The 15,634-nt window shown below is 32.7% G+C and overlaps 2 protein-coding genes and 1 long non-coding RNA gene across 4 annotated transcripts; 1 reads left to right on the forward strand and 2 right to left on the reverse strand.

Annotated features, from left to right (window-relative positions):
* Window positions 1-2,194: 2,194 nt before the first annotated feature.
* LOC114179178 (protein RBL-like) lies at window positions 2,195-5,972 on the reverse strand. The gene is made up of 5 exons (XM_028065417.2): window positions 5,783-5,972; window positions 5,456-5,554; window positions 3,413-4,503; window positions 3,072-3,333; window positions 2,195-2,598 (listed from the first exon to the last, which is right to left on the reverse strand). Exons 1-5 carry the CDS (start codon window positions 5,799-5,801, stop codon window positions 2,417-2,419), a joined length of 1,653 nt encoding a protein of 550 aa, XP_027921218.1. The 5' UTR covers window positions 5,802-5,972; the 3' UTR covers window positions 2,195-2,416.
* A 3,410-nt stretch (window positions 5,973-9,382) lies between these two features.
* Window positions 9,383-12,394, reverse strand: LOC114177215 (cyclic dof factor 1-like). Of its 2 annotated transcripts, none has more exons than XM_028062481.2 (2): window positions 12,074-12,394; window positions 9,383-11,005 (listed from the first exon to the last, which is right to left on the reverse strand). In XM_028062481.2, exons 1-2 carry the CDS (start codon window positions 12,215-12,217, stop codon window positions 9,791-9,793), a joined length of 1,359 nt encoding a protein of 452 aa, XP_027918282.2. In that variant the 5' UTR covers window positions 12,218-12,394; the 3' UTR covers window positions 9,383-9,790. The 2 variants fall into 2 exon arrangements, with proteins under 2 accessions (XP_027918282.2, XP_085526972.1); XM_085670846.1 differs by having other exon boundaries at window positions 11,094-12,216.
* Window positions 12,395-13,042: 648 nt separating this feature from the next.
* LOC114176379 (uncharacterized) lies at window positions 13,043-14,704 on the forward strand. The gene is made up of 3 exons (XR_003602995.2): window positions 13,043-13,144; window positions 13,263-13,333; window positions 14,470-14,704. It is a non-coding gene; the product is annotated as an uncharacterized LOC114176379 (long non-coding RNA).
* Window positions 14,705-15,634: the final 930 nt, after the last annotated feature.

Genomic DNA, 15,634 nt, shown 5'->3' on the forward strand with positions numbered 1-15,634 from the left:
TTCCTTTGTTTTCTAATAAACACAATAAACATACAGAAGTTAGAGAAGTCTGAGTACTTGAGAACTCTCTGTGGGAAGGCTTTGAAAAACCTAGTGTGGGTAGAGCGATAACTTTCATCAAGTGGGATCTTGAGGGATTGAGTGCTGCTGCTGTTGCTAGGAGAAGTCGATCATCCTTTGTGTGATTCAAAGGAGGTGTTCATTCCTTGTGTGATTAAAGGAAGGTGTTTTCATCCCTTGTGGATTTCAAGGGAGGTGTCTTCATCTCTTGTGTGATTCAAGAGAGGTGTTTTCTAAACCCTAATCTTTCTTATCATTGATTGTAAGTTTGGTTTATTTTAGTGATTTAGTTAATCTCTGTTTTGAAAGATTAACAACTGAACGTAAGGTCTTTTGATCCGAACCAGTATAAATACTTTGTGCAATTTTTTCTTCTCTACTCTCTTTAATTTATTGTGTTTATTAGAAAACAAAGGAAAGAATTTTAATTGATCTTTGATATTAAAAGGGAAAAAAATTAAAAGCACAATTTTTATTAAGAACTCAATTCACCCTCCTCTTGGTTTTTGTCCGCACGCAAAACATTCCGCTGCGCGATACCAACAAAATAAAAATATAGGGAACAAATTTAGAATGAGGAAATGACACCTAACATAATAGTAACATGTGGCACTGTCCCACGTGGCACGACGTTAACTTAACATATGGTAATTTTTCAAAATTTTTAAAAAAAAATTAAAATAAAAATTCAAAAATAAAAATTCATAAAATTCGAAAACTGACACGTGTGTTACTTACTACACTACTAACAGAGAGGGCTTGATTGCATCAAATTTTTCAAAATAGAAACCAAATTGAGATAAAAAAGAATAGAGGAATCAAATCAATATTTTTGTACGAAAATAATGATCAAAATCATAATTTAACCTGTTAAATAACAAGATTAGTGTGATTTTCATGGCATGTTCGCAATGATCTCATCTCACCATTACCATTTAGATGGAAATGATGATCTTTGACATTTCTTTAATGAAAAATAATAAAAATTTATTATTTTATATTAATTAAAAAATATTGTATCACCCATAAATAATACAATTAGATAATAGACACTCAATTAAAAAATATAAAACTTGTATGTATTCAATAAATAAAACAATAGTACAGACATAAATAAAAATACTTAAATTTATAAGTGATTTAAACGCTTAAGCCTAAAAGATATAAATATTTCATTAATATACTACATAATAAATTAATCATATAAAAAGAACAAACATTTAAAAGTGGCCATACTTTTATATTTTATAAAAATATTTTTTCTCATTTATTTCTCAATCAACGGAACTCATACTCTTCATTTGTCTTTATCCTAATTTTAGTACCTTTAGAGAAAATAATCTTTTGAGATCTTCAAACAATCACCTTATAACTTCTCTCGGAACTTTCACATTTGTTGGAGTGTCAATATCATTGCTCTTTGTAGTAACTTGTGTTTTTTTAACCTACATTTTCATCTTTATTTCTAAATTAAATTTTATTCATTTATAGTTGAAATTATTATTATTATTATTAAAAAACAATTTTAGAACACAATAAAAATTATTTATCATAATTAAAAAACATAATTATATATTTAATTATATTAATTTATTAATAAGAAGGATTAGATTTTGTAACCGTGTTATAATTATATTTTTAATATACACATTTTTTTTTATCTATTTTACCTTTACTCATAAATCATTTTATTATTTTAGTCTTAAAAATTTATAATTATTTTTTGAAATCTAATTATCTTCTAATAATAAAATTGTAAAAATTATATATTTTATATCTTACTTTTTAAGATAATTATGATAAAAATGATTTTTTTTCATTATAATAAAAAAATGGATATACATGCATCATATACACGAGCTTTTACTAGTTAATTTTAATTACAATACAATATATTTAAAAATATTTATTATGAATTTTAATTAAAAAAATCAGTCTTGACAAATTATATGAAATAAAGAAAAATACCAATTTACACATGATCATTTTAGTTTTTATTTCTTAAATAAACTCATCAATTCTCTAACTTACCATTCTTTTAAAAAATCTAAAAAAGAAAAGGAAAAGTTTTATATCTACTCTTCCATTTGCCAAGGAATAAATCCATGCAGAACTTGAGAAAGGTTCAGTTCAGTTGGATTCAAAATGCTGCTTTTATAAGGTTTTAATTTTAACCTTCAGATACATCTAATCTAACGGAACATATAAAGTTTCAGTTCTCTCCATATCCTATCTACACTTCTTTTCTAGATGTTCAGCAGTAACAGGTGTCCAGGCATCATTTTTCATATCAAAAGTAAAATACAAGAAATTACAGTAAAATATGCTTTTACATGCATGAATTTGCAATAGGCCACTATTCATCAGAAAACTCATCACCATAAAAACCATTACTACCATCCTCATCAACCACAGGTTTAGTTTTGAATTTTGACGCTTTGCTAGATTTTGAGGGTTTCTTTAATTTTTCAGCCTGCAACTCCAACACCTTCTCTGAAGGTTTCCGCTTTCTTTTAGCTCGTGTTCCCCAAGCATCATCTGCAAAGCAATTTTAAAGACTATGTAACAATTGCACACACAACATAACCTTCTTTAGTAACAGACAATCAGAGTCTATGTGAATGTTTTGAACTAAAAGTTTGCACACAATTAAGGTTGAATTATCTTCATTTTGCAAAAGTAACTCTAATTTTAGTCCATTTCAAACTAACTTTCAATGCAAATTTGAGACAACTCAGTTTACAATAAAATGCAATTGAAAACCAAACAATTTTATAATGTACATTGAAAACCAATTATGCCCTACGTATTAGTTGACAGGTGAGAAACTCAGTAAATTTGCCTGAAACACAAGGAAGAAACCAAAACTGAAAGGTTCCTTGATATAATTTTGCTTCATGAGTTACAAACTCGGGGTTCAATAGTTTATTTTCTTCACTTGAAAAACCAGATTTTTTAAGAACCCAACCAAATACTTAACTTCTAGAGTATAGGGTAAGGCTTGACATTACCTTCAAGTGGACTTGAGTTATGATTCGTGGTATGTTCATTTGGTCCAGCCTCTTCCGAAAGTGGGGATCCTGAGTTGTTGCTGTCCACCAACTTGGAAGAACTTTCTATGAACTTGTCCATTTGTTCAGGAACATCACAAGTGGGAGTTGCTGGCAGGAAACATAACTCTTCTTCAGACATATCAGAGTCACTGAAACCAGGATCTTTCTCCACGGTTACAATGTCAACTTCGTCATCTTCATTAACATCTGATTCTTTTACCTGAAAGAATGTGAAATTAAGACTAAAATTTTACAGGGAAGTAAAAAGAAGACCAGCATGACTATCTAACATAACTTACCTTCCCAGTTTCAGGAATCAAATCAAATTCATCTTCTCGCTCCACATACTCCTCATTTTCCTCAAGCTCTTTAAAATCGGGAGCAAAGGCACTCCAGTTCTCTGTATAATCTTTAGCCCAGATATAAACTATGCCATTCAAAGAAACAGATACAACAATAGGACGTACAGGATGCCATGCTAAATCAATAATGGCCTCCTTAGGTCCTTCAAGGATTTTGACAAGACGCCCAACTCTATCCCATATGTAAATCTTGTGCTCTCCTTTACTGGCAGAACCACCAACAACCCACTCACCATCGCCACTGAAGCAAGGTGCTTTCCAGTGAACCTTCGTGATTAAATCTTGAAGCTCGCGGAACAAAGTTAAGCATTTTGACCCTACACCCTTCAACTTCTCAACACCATCTAGATCATTGAGGTTCTCATTCAGATCATCAAGTGCTCTAACTTCATCTTTCAGAGGTAGAAGATTTTCATAGATCCTGATTATTCGATCATTTGAGTTTGTTAAAAGATATTTTCCATTCCTGCTGAACACAATGTTCTTCACTACAGAACCACCAGGAATAGGAACCATGGCACGCACCTCGTTATCTTTATAGTTAATTATAAGAATTTCTCCCTTTGAGTTTCCCACATAAACCAGGTTTCCGTTCTTACTAAAACATGCAGCAGTTGGTGAGAAGGAGGTAATTCCATCAGCACACTTATTACGTGAGGCAGGGGTTGTTCCATTATTAGATACTTCCAAGACAGAAACCTTAAGAGAAGTTGTATTTCCTGTGTTCAAGTCAACAATCATAGGAGCACATGAGAGAGGGCATGCCAGGCAAAGAGATGGTTTAGAAGAACCCGGATGAAGACGAGCATGCAGAGGCGTTTGTTGTAAAACTATTCTTGTTATTCTCTTACCACTCATAACATCCCACAGTAAAAGTGACTTGTCAGCAGCAGATATAAGAATCCGGTTACCACACTTTGACCAACAGACACTGGTTATTGGAGATGAACAATCATTATCTCGGAGCTCTTTAGCAATGCCCCGCGTTTCAAAATCCCAGATAACACAACTTCCATCATTGCACCCAACTGATTTAATTAGTCAAAGCAAGAGTGAGAAAGTTGATAATGTATAATAGCTTCAATTAATAATTCATAAAACTAATCTTTTTAATTAAATTTATATACAAAACATTCAAAATAAAAATTGGCACATGCTATGAGTTTATGCATCAAAACAAGAAACTACTGCATAGATCCGAAAGAGATACTCAGTATGAATGTGGTGATGATCTTATTGTGCAACCTTCCATGGTTCCACCAGACACCATTGGGTACCAATACTTATGAGACGATCTCCCCACACACTCAGCATATATGTACAGTCTAGTCCCAACCAACAACATTCTGCATGCCCACTGACTAAAATTCTTCAGATAATTAGCACTACCAAAAACAATATGTCTTCCTTTCTAGACCATAATGGCCGGAGACATATGATAACTGCCACCATAATCCATAAATCATCAACTCACACAAGGCATATCTTTAAGTTTACAACAACACCATCCTGAACCTATTCTGCCTTGTTGTCAAAGGATTGACTGTTTGCACAAAGTAACTTTGCATTATACATGTTTTCCATTAACCAACAAGGCCAAACATTTGGCTTTACACAGGACAAGTTTCAATAACAAATTTGCAAGCCATTTTAGTACATTCACAAGGACTAATCCAACTCATGTGAATATATGATTCAAGATACTGGTTTTCAATAAAAAAAAAAAAAAAAACGACTATTCCCCCCACTCAACCAAATCACACACTGCTTAAAGCACATAACAACTTAACACATACATATATATACAATGATCAAGACATTCTAAAAACAATAAACAAACCAGACCACACCATCCATATCATACCACGTATGGTGGGTGAAGAATATGTCTTAGGGCAAAGAATGATACCACAAAATTGAAATTAAAATTATTAAAACAACTGAAAAAAAAATTGTTAAAAGGGAGAGTGAGAGAATTACCAGCAAGAAGTGTACCACGACGATTGAAGGCAATACATTTCATACACCCATGTTCCAAATACTCCTCTATCACTTCAGGAAAATCTCCCTGCAAGGGGTCTTCAATATTGCAAAAAATAAGCACAATGTTAGTTGGTAACAATTAATGGAAGTAAAAAAAGTAACTTCTTTTTCGTTATTTTAGTGAGTATGACTTTTAAACTCGTCAAAGGTTAACTAATTGAGTGTTACGGACATAAACAAAAAACAAAGGTTTAAAATGATTATGTTGGGTTGCTGAAAGAAAGGAAAGGGGCGTAAGAGAAAGAAATTGGAAGAAGAAAAAACCTATTATTTGTGCGTTCATCGTTGCGAGAAGCTTCCAGTGCAGACTCAGAGAGAGATAGAGGATGAAGTTAACTGAGGGAGGGGAAACAGAAGCAACAGAGCAAGAATCGCGAAAGACGAAAGAGGTAACACTGGCAACGGTCGGGTCGGGTACCGTACTGCTATCTTCTATCCGTCCGTCTAAAAACAAACATCTTTTTATTTGTGGAAAAAAATATTTGTAATATTTATATAAATATATATATATATATATATATATATATATATTATTTTTTTATTGTTTTTCTCTTGTTTCTTATTAGTTGAGAAAAAAAAAAGATCAAACTAATTCATTCTTTGACTTAAATTTTGTTATATTGGTGACTTTTACTATATTTTTAAGAGTTTTATAAATCCTTTGTCTTTCTTAATTACTATTTTGAATGATGTGTAATTTGATTATGATAATGGATTACGATTAATAATGGATCGTTGAAATTTTACTTCGATATTTTTGAATTAAATTAGTGAATGTTGTATGTACAATAGTTTTGAATCTGAATATTAGACTTTAAATGTTTAAGTTCAGTTAGCTATAATAAACGATTGTGCATTTAATTATAGAATATGTAAGTTTAGTTTTTAAAAATAACTAAATTATATCACTTAAAAATAACAAATACCCCCCAAATATCTAGTTGTCGTGGAAAAAAAAGTAAGATTGTCTGGAAGTTACTTTTTTTGTGGTTGGACCTTAACAATGTTCCTTTTTTTCAGTGTAAAAACTATATTTAGATTGTGTGGAATTAACGGTGTAACCTATAAATATTTGAATTTTGGTAATTGAAAAGCATATTCAACCGACTCGGTTCTCTCTTGAATATCATTTGACTAGCTTCTTCTGCAACCATTGTTTTGTAATGATAATGAGAAAACCGAAATCGTTGCCCTATTTTGGTGAAGTTGCACCAATCATTCTACACTCTCATTATCGAAGACGTTCATCAAGGTTTATGAAATTAGAAACTATTTTGGAAGAGGAAATGCAAGAATCTATTTCATTATGCAGAGCTGCTCATGTTTCTTTCCCTTTGCTTCTTTCTGGGTTGCTCTACATTTTGATGTGCAGAGGAGTGGTTTAATTTGATGTTCATTTGAACAGATGTAAGAGTTTTGCATATAATATCAAATAATAAAGGTCACAAGTACATTCAACAAATTTCCTTTTTAATCTTTTCGCCCATTATAAATTACACAACATCGTAAATATATAAATTCATCTTTAAATAACTGTATTAATCAATAATTACAGAAAAAAATAATAATTTTCGATTTTTTATAGTTGTAATAGTTGAATTAATTGATACGAAGAAGACGATTAGGAAAAAAATAACCTCCGCTTCTCTGAGACGTTAGCATCAATGTTTTTTTTTTTTCCTATTACGTGGTTTTAATACTGAACCTTTTCACCAAACTTAAATAATTTCAGTTTTATATGTATTATTTAAGCGTGGCTTATATATTATCTTTTATAACTCCTCGTGAAACACCACCTTTTTTATATAGACCATATAGGTAAATAGATAGATTTTTGAAAAACAGAAGAGAAGAAAAATTAAATTATATTTTGTAACTTTTACTGAATATTGTATTATCCATAAAATGTGGATTTCGTAAATTTAAGCTTAGATGATAATTTCACTTCAATATAATAATTTTTGTTAAATTTTGTTGAAATTAAATATTGATATAAGATTATCAAACAATTCATATTTAGTATATTTTATAGAATATATATTACATCGTTTAAATGAGAGATAAAATAATTTTAGATTAATATAAAAGTATATGATATGAATAAAAATAATTTGAAATTTATAATGAGTTTTGAAAAAAAAAATCAATTTCAAGATATTAAATAATATTAACTTATTACTTAATTAAGTTTTACCTAATTCATTATATTAAAAATTGTTTGGTTATATATATTATATATATATATATATATATATATTTGAGTAATGTGTTGCTTGATTTTATGGTTTGGGATAATATGAAAATTAGTTGTATATTCATTTTTATCTTTTCAAATTCACGGGTTAATCTGCTCCTAAACCAAGTTAGAGACGGATAAATAAAAATAAGGATCATATTATCTATTTGTCAACAAAGTCATACAGAATTATACCCAAAAAAACTTCCAACATTCAATAAACTAAAAATATTGTGGATACAAATTGATTCATGAATAAACTTTTGAAAGATATTGAGATTAAGGTAGATTAATCTTAGTGCACTTCCTAGATTTCTTCTTACTTTAGGATAAATCATTATCCTAATTCATTTTGTTGTTTATTTATATGATATTGAATATGACAATTATTTTTTACATTTTGATTTTTTTTATTGACAAACGTTAATAGTTAGAATTATGTTAATAGAAAATCTGAACTCACTTGTTTTATCCTACATTCCATTTTTATCAGCAAACTAATATTATGACTACAACATGATGTTGAAGTTTTGATATGTTGGATTGAAGGAAAGATTAAGGTTCAAATAAGTTATTTATGGAAGGTTGTTAGTTTTAATTTACATTTCAAACTCATATTATATAAAAGGTTTTGCTAAATGCAACTATTAATTAAAATTTTAAGTAAAATTATAAAGTATTTGATTTATGAGAAACTTACATATATTTCGTCATGAATATATGTGTTAGAAAAAACACATTATCAATTAAGAATGTTACAACCGCAAAGAATAATTATTATGTATAGACTGCAGGAAAATAATCACTATGTATAAATTTGTATAACACATACTCTTAATCTTTGATCCCAAGTACACTCACACTCTCGAGAACAAAAATTTAATTACACTCACACTCTCGAGAACAAAAATTTAATTACACTTACAACACCCTACTAAACACCACCTCAAAGTGTCTTTGAGCGTAAAAGTCAAACACTACTCGGTGTCTTTGACTTGAGACTCAAATTGTCTTTGACTTAATATAAGGACATAAACTTAGAGTTCATTATATAACCACTAACATACACTTCGTAATTTATCTGATGTGAAACTTTTAAAAATATATTATTTTCATCGGCCAAACATATATATTACTAAACAGGAATAATCATTTTCAGAATGCGACGTTAAGAAGATTCGTAATTTCCAGAAAACACAATCCCCACATGAAAACTTGTCTTGAACCAAACATTCTTTTATATTAAACCATTAAGTTATTACAGTAAATGTCGAAAGAAAACCAAAATGTTTTTGAACATAGTCATCATCACAAACAATAAAGATGACAATAGCTACATTATTTATCAACGCAAACATGATGAATAAAAACATACAAATAAATAAACTTCTGTACAAAGACCAAGAATCAGAAGTAAAGTAAAAAATAAAAAGTACTGTGCTATAAAATATGCATTGTGTCTTGAAGCCACTGTCAGAGTTTTACCATGTGTAATCGATTTCATGAATTGCATGATTTTGACTTTATCTATATCTATATTTATATTTATAACATATAGATATAGATAAGCCTGAACATTTTTCTTTTTGGTAAAATCAACTCTGAAGATAGAATACAGGGCCAATCTGTTAGAAATAGGAAAGAAACAGTAAAATAAATTCCTCAAAAGTCTGAAAAACAGTACACAGATATCAATAACACCAAAATTTTCTAACCGAACATTGACTAGACAATGATAAAAAAGATTGTGAATCAATTCACAGAACTAATGTCTGGATTGCATCTATTTTGAAGCCTAAATATCATACCTCAGTCAGGTTTCATGTTCATGACTCGTATTTTGCCATGAAGTAAATGGTGACACAAGCTTGAGACAGACTCTTATTGACTAATTACTGCTGCTGAACACATAGCTTAAACTTTAAGGTTATTGCCATGGCTGTCTTCTTGAACATCAATAAATGGAACCATCCCATGTAGAGAAAAGGAATTTTAGAAACCTTCTATGGCATGGTTGAGCTGATCACCACATACAACTAGAACATGCTTTCCTGAAAAGATTCAGAGCGTGAGAAAGCTGCAGGGTTTGTCCTTCGAATTTGATTATCATCAGCACTTGTCTTGGACTCAAATGATTTAAAAACACTTCCTTTTATAATGATTTTGTTCTGTTCAGATTTTGTTCCTAAAGTTGTCCATATAGAACTGTTTGCAGCCTCTTCTGGACAGTTAATTCTAACAGTCTTAGGCACCCAAAGGTTCTGTTTCATTGCAGCTTCCTTCTGTGTGCTTCCGTCTCTAGAATGTTTTCCCAAAGTTGGAGATCTATTACCAGAACTAGTACTGTTACTGACAGAAGATGAAGACAATGAGATACCACTAAATGCAGATCCAATCATTGAAGACTCTGCCTCTTGGCCACCTAAGTTTGAGATGAAACCTGAATAAGAATAAGGTGCTGCAGGTGACATTACTGTTGGTATTGAGAAGCCAGAAACTGGTATCATGGTTGGAGAACCTGTGTAACTAGTGTTACTGGACCTAAACTCCTTGACATTCCAACATGGATTCCATTGATAAGACCATGAAGGGACATGATGATAATGAAATGAATGCAAGGGAATTAAACCATCAAAGTGTTGTGCCTCCATTTCATTAGATCTCATAGAGGAGCTTGAAGGGTCCTCACCATCATCTTTGACAGTGGAAAGGTCCACATCAAATTTTCTTTGGCCATTGAGACTCAGCACAGTTTCTAAGGATTCACTAAGAGGATTTTCCTCCCTTTCTCTGATAGATCTTGAAGTTACAGAAAGTTCATTAGATGAGAGAATCATATCATCACTAGAAGCACTGGAATGTGTTTGCATCGTAGATGCACCATCAGGAGTCACAGGTTTCTGATAATACTGCAGAGGTGTGTGCTTATTCTTACGCTTACCAGCCCCAACAGGAACATTTCTAATGGCCCCTCCAGCTGTCCAATACCTTTGGCAATTTTTACAGAAATGTCTAGGTTGGTTAACATTGTAATTGTTGAAGTAGCAAAACTTTGTTTCCAAACTATTGCAGCGAGGACATTGCAGGACCTTGTCTGGCTTCTTGAAAACTTTTTCTTGATCAATATTTCTTTTACCATTTTTGTGCTCATTAGTCCTATGAACTACTTTGCCCACCAGTTTCTGTTTGCTAGAAACTTCTTCATTCAAAGGAACATCCACTTCATCATTAGTTGATTCTTCAAGTCCATTCTGCAATTAGGAACATTTTGTGTCAATTAGGAATGCATGAAACAGGCAACTTGCATTAAGAGTTAAGACCAAAGTTGCTGCTACTAACTCTGTTACAGAATGTAAGGGCTGGCACAAAATATGCATTCCAATACAGAAAATAATACAACAAACTGCCACACATTAATAACATCTCAGTATTTATTTCATGGTTAAGCTCCTGCAATGCGATAAACAGTAGATGAAAAATGGGACATTGGTCTATGAAAATGCCAGCAACCTTCAACTTCTTAAACAACACAAGAATGAGAGTTTCCTTTGCTACAGTTGTTATAACACAACCTACAAAGTTGGCCTCATTTAAACAGTATCATGTTAATTACAGTCCAAATTAAAATTGAATCCAATACAAAATTCAAATCAAATTCCACCGATTACATTTACTGTAGCACCAGAAAACCACAACCTGATTTTCTTTAATTTACCTTGTTGCTCCCTTTAACGAAATTTCAGCCTCATTCACCACTTTTATATAAACATCAAATGTCTTATTCCATTAGGTGGAGTCAGATTCACAGATCCCACAGTATTAGTAGACTCTAAAAAAACCAAAGTCTCAGGAATATTATTCACCATCCATCCCTTTCAGAAATCTCCTTAAGTGTCTCTCTTGGTTTCACTCTACCCTTTTTCACATGGCTAAAAACAATGCAATCCATTAATCTCACTAAATAACTTCTTTTTTAAAAAGAAAGAAAGCAAAAATCTGTCTCACAATATTTTGGGGGGTAATGGGCATGCTCACCACATCCAAATATTCATTATACAAATCTAAGCTTGCATTATGCAGAATACATCTAGGTGCAAGAAAAAGAGTTTTCTACCACTTAAACAAACAAAAACAAGTCATGTACAGCTTTCGTATACCCATTTCAGTAAGGCAAATAAAGCTCCAGCCTTTTTGTGAGTTTAAAAATGCAAACTTTAGCATGAACCTTACTGAAAATTTTCACAAGAAAAGAGCAGCACGTGAGAAGAATCAGGAGATGGAAAATGAAAGAGTATAGAAGAAGGGTTGAATGGCATGACCATGACGATGATGGGTTGAGGCAGAGGCTGAATCTGAGTCAATGAGTGTAAATCTGAGAAGGGTGTGGTTGGCTTAATGGGAGAATGTGTAGTATGAATATCTGCTCCAAAAAGCTTTATTGCAGAATCTCTAACTTGGGACATGCCTCCCTCGTATGGAACCCATTCCCTTAGGACCCAAAAAGTGTCTTAAGATGGCGCAACAAGCCGACAATATAATCCACAACCATAGGAACCAATCCCTTTTACTTGCCAAAACAAGAAAATAAGAACTAAATGGATATTGGAATTTAACCCTTTTAAGATTCTAGCCTATGGTTATGCCTTTATGCCATAGGGTAGTTTTTAAAGACACATCCTAACCTGCCTAAAGAACAAAAAGTGATTTTTTCTTATTCATGCTCAAAAGACACATCCTAACATATTTTCATATAATTCTTTTAAGAAAAAAATTTTCTTTTTTTATTTCTTGATTAGAGTTAGTGTGCCCTGTTTTCTTGTGATATAAACTTCATAATTTTCATATTTTATATCAAGTCTTTTAGTAAATAGCACATCATTCATTGAAGTTTGACTATTTTTATAAATTGCTTTTACACCTAAAGGCACTAATAACTATCATTCCTTCGCTGTTTTACATTGGCAGAGCTTTACAAGACGCATATAAACTTCTTTTTTCAATTATAATGTTTACTGAAAAAATTTCCTCAACAAAGGAACAACTTTGCGACTGCCTCAAAAAAATTAACTACTTTCACATGTTTTTCATAAATTTGAGAGCATGATTTACTTTTTATCGATTATGTGCGATTAACTCTATATTTAAATAACAAAAATTTATTTTTTAACTGTAAACCCCTTTTTACAGTTATAATTCATTGGGCATGGCCTTTTCGTAGGCCCAAGGCCAGCCCAACTGTAGGACCCCATACCTTTTCTGCTTCCTCATTCCTCATTTGCCTGGTTTTTCAGAAAGAGAGCTCCCTCCTGTCTCCCTCTACGAAACAAAGCTCTGCTAGGACACGCATCATCTCCCACCTCCAAGCTAGCATAACCCATCTTGTACTCCTGGTAAGTCGAACTCTAGAGCTTTAGTTTATTTCTTCCCCTTTTCTTCGCTGTTGAGCGCATTGGGTATATTAGGGTTCGATCTCCTAACCCCGTTTTGGTCTGGATCTTCATGTTTCAGCTCTACTCTAGTCCTTGTAGCTGCGATACCTCATAGTTGGGGTTAGTTGCTTTTGGTACTCCAAAACAGAGGTAAGGGGAGCTAGGTTTTTTGTCTCTTTTTGCTGCATGTGCTTGTTTCCACTACTGTTATGCATGAAATGACTAGAGGATGCGTGTATTTGTGTGAGATGGAGTTAAAATGATTGATGTGATTTGTTTCTGGGGTTGCATGCGTGGAACAGTGGGGGAGATCTGGTATTCTCGCCCAAGCGAGCTCGTCTCGCCTAGGCGAGAATATCAGAGGCTCGCCTAAGGTTCTGCCTCGAGCACTCGCCTAGGCGGCCAGTTCGTGTTTTGAGCAACGCCCTGTCTCGCTCAGGCGAGAAGGCCTCGCCTGAGCGAGAGTTCGTGAAATCCCCACTGTTGCATGTCTCGCCTGGGCGAGAGCCCGCTGTTTGAGTGAGGCCAGCCCCTCGCCTGAGCGAGTTCGTGAGTGCGTGCACTGTTTTATTTAATGTTTGGATGATTTGTTGTATGTATCGTCTGGATTATTCTTTCTAAATATGATGTACGTGAATATGCTTGAGTATTTGGGTTTTATGAACGAAATCGGTATGTTTGGTATGAGTGATGGCATGGAATTGTACATGATGATTGGGTGAAAGGAGAGTTGGATGTATGAGATGAATGTGCTGGTTGTGGTATGAGAGAAATGAAATTTGTATGTGATAGGCGTAATTCCATGAGTCTCGTGGGGAGACCTCATGGTGGTGTGTAGTGTATATACTAAGATATGGATTCAAGTAAGGATCGCATCCCGAAACTCTAAAGGGTCAGTGAGTCTCAGGTAGAGCAAACTGACCCAAGTGGTGAGAGTAGCGGGAGGCCTTAGTCTTTGGTAGGATAATGGCCTTAGATGCTTGAAGGTTAACCTTGTGCGTGGTAGGGTGAAACCTATTGGCAATGGCTCTGCAGAGGCCACCACAAGTGCAAGCGTCCGATGAATCCGATCTTAGTATACTTATCCGGATAATTGAGTCATAGTGTTCTGCCCGCCTGTGATAACATGATTCTATGTGCTCACTGTGTTGACATGCTTGAACTATTTAAGTACTAGTCTGCTATGCCATGTAAATTTTAAATTACTCTAGCTTACCCTTTCTTTATTGTGTATGTTTTGCCGTGATTCTTTTCCTTTTGCAATGATCACCTTACGGTGGGAGCAGATGGAAAGAGCTCAGGAGGTGGATCTGCTGGTGGTAGCGGTGTTGTGTAGTTTGGACCAGCCATTAATAGCCCTATTAGTAGTTTTTATAGCTTTAATGCCCCTCTTTTATGATTTCCTGCTCTGAAAGTGACCCCTTTTGCAAGACAGTTAACGTTTAGTCTTTGTTTTGTTTTTGGCATGGTGGTATGCCTAAATTCCTTTTAAGTATTCTTATGGATAACTCTAATAGTAAATTCGTACGTGTTCTGTTTCCTCTGATTGTTTCTTATTATCATAATTATGTGATGCTTGTTTAGTAAATTTAATCTATTTAAATGGGATGTCACATTAACAACTAAATTTTGACAACTTTTTCTTATAATTTAAAATTATATTTTTTGATTAAATTTTTTATTTTTTTTTATATTTTAACACTATTTATAAGATAAACACTTTAAATTATAAAAAAAATTATCAAAATTTAACTGTCTAAATATGTTGTCAATAAAAAAAATAAGTAAAACAAGAAAAAATAGTCTCTACATAAATTCATCAAAAGTTTCGCAGTCGTATAGCTTGTGATATTAAATCATAACTTAGTTATAATCGTACACGAAATGAAATTCAAGCTAATAAGACTTTTTCTTCAATAGTTTGTTGCCTAACCTTACACGTGACAATGGCACAAGCTTAAGCTTCAGGTCCAAGCACATCTTCATAGAGAAAATCATCAAAATGAGGAAACACATGAGAAAGAATGGCATTGGACCATCATGGGGAGTTGGCTCAAACCAAAACTAAAAAGTGTAGGCAATGGGAAGGTGTGAAATATACACATTTCTCAACATGTTTGTTCTCAAAGAATATTTACCAAAATCTTAGATATAAGTATGAAAGTAATATAAAAATTTGAGAGTTCTCGCGACAACCTATTAAGTCTCTTGGATAAATTTATCCACAACACTTAAATAAATTTGTTGACAATCTGGTAAAGGTCTCTTTTGGAGTACAAAGAGCTTATGTTGAAATTTTGTTGTAGATGTTATTATATGATATTTTTACTGGTTAAACTTTCTCTAATTATGAGACTTTATCATCCAAATTCAATTTCAAAAAGTCATCAAGAAAAGTAAATGTTTCTTCATTCAACTCTCCCTATATTACAAGAAGAGAACGTCTCGTGT

The sequence above is a fragment of the Vigna unguiculata genome, chromosome 3, assembly GCF_037176805.1.
Source record: "Vigna unguiculata cultivar grain cowpea cultivar isolate G323 ecotype 2 chromosome 3, ASM3717680v1, whole genome shotgun sequence".
NCBI classification, from domain to species: domain Eukaryota; kingdom Viridiplantae; phylum Streptophyta; class Magnoliopsida; order Fabales; family Fabaceae; genus Vigna; species Vigna unguiculata.

Coding starts and splice junctions, on each gene's coding strand:
- LOC114179178 (XM_028065417.2), bottom strand. Junction 3,334..3,412: donor TGATTCCTGAAACTGGGAAG/GTAAGTTATGTT, acceptor ACATTCTTTCAG/GTAAAAGAATCAGATGTTAA. Junction 2,599..3,071: donor TAACTCAAGTCCACTTGAAG/GTAATGTCAAGC, acceptor ATTGCTTTGCAG/ATGATGCTTGGGGAACACGA.
- LOC114177215 (XM_028062481.2), bottom strand. CDS start 12,217: ATGTCCCAAGTTAGAGATTCTGCAATAAAGCTTTTTGGAGCAGATATT. Junction 11,006..12,073: donor CTCAACCCATCATCGTCATG/GTCATGCCATTC, acceptor TCCTAATTGCAG/AATGGACTTGAAGAATCAAC.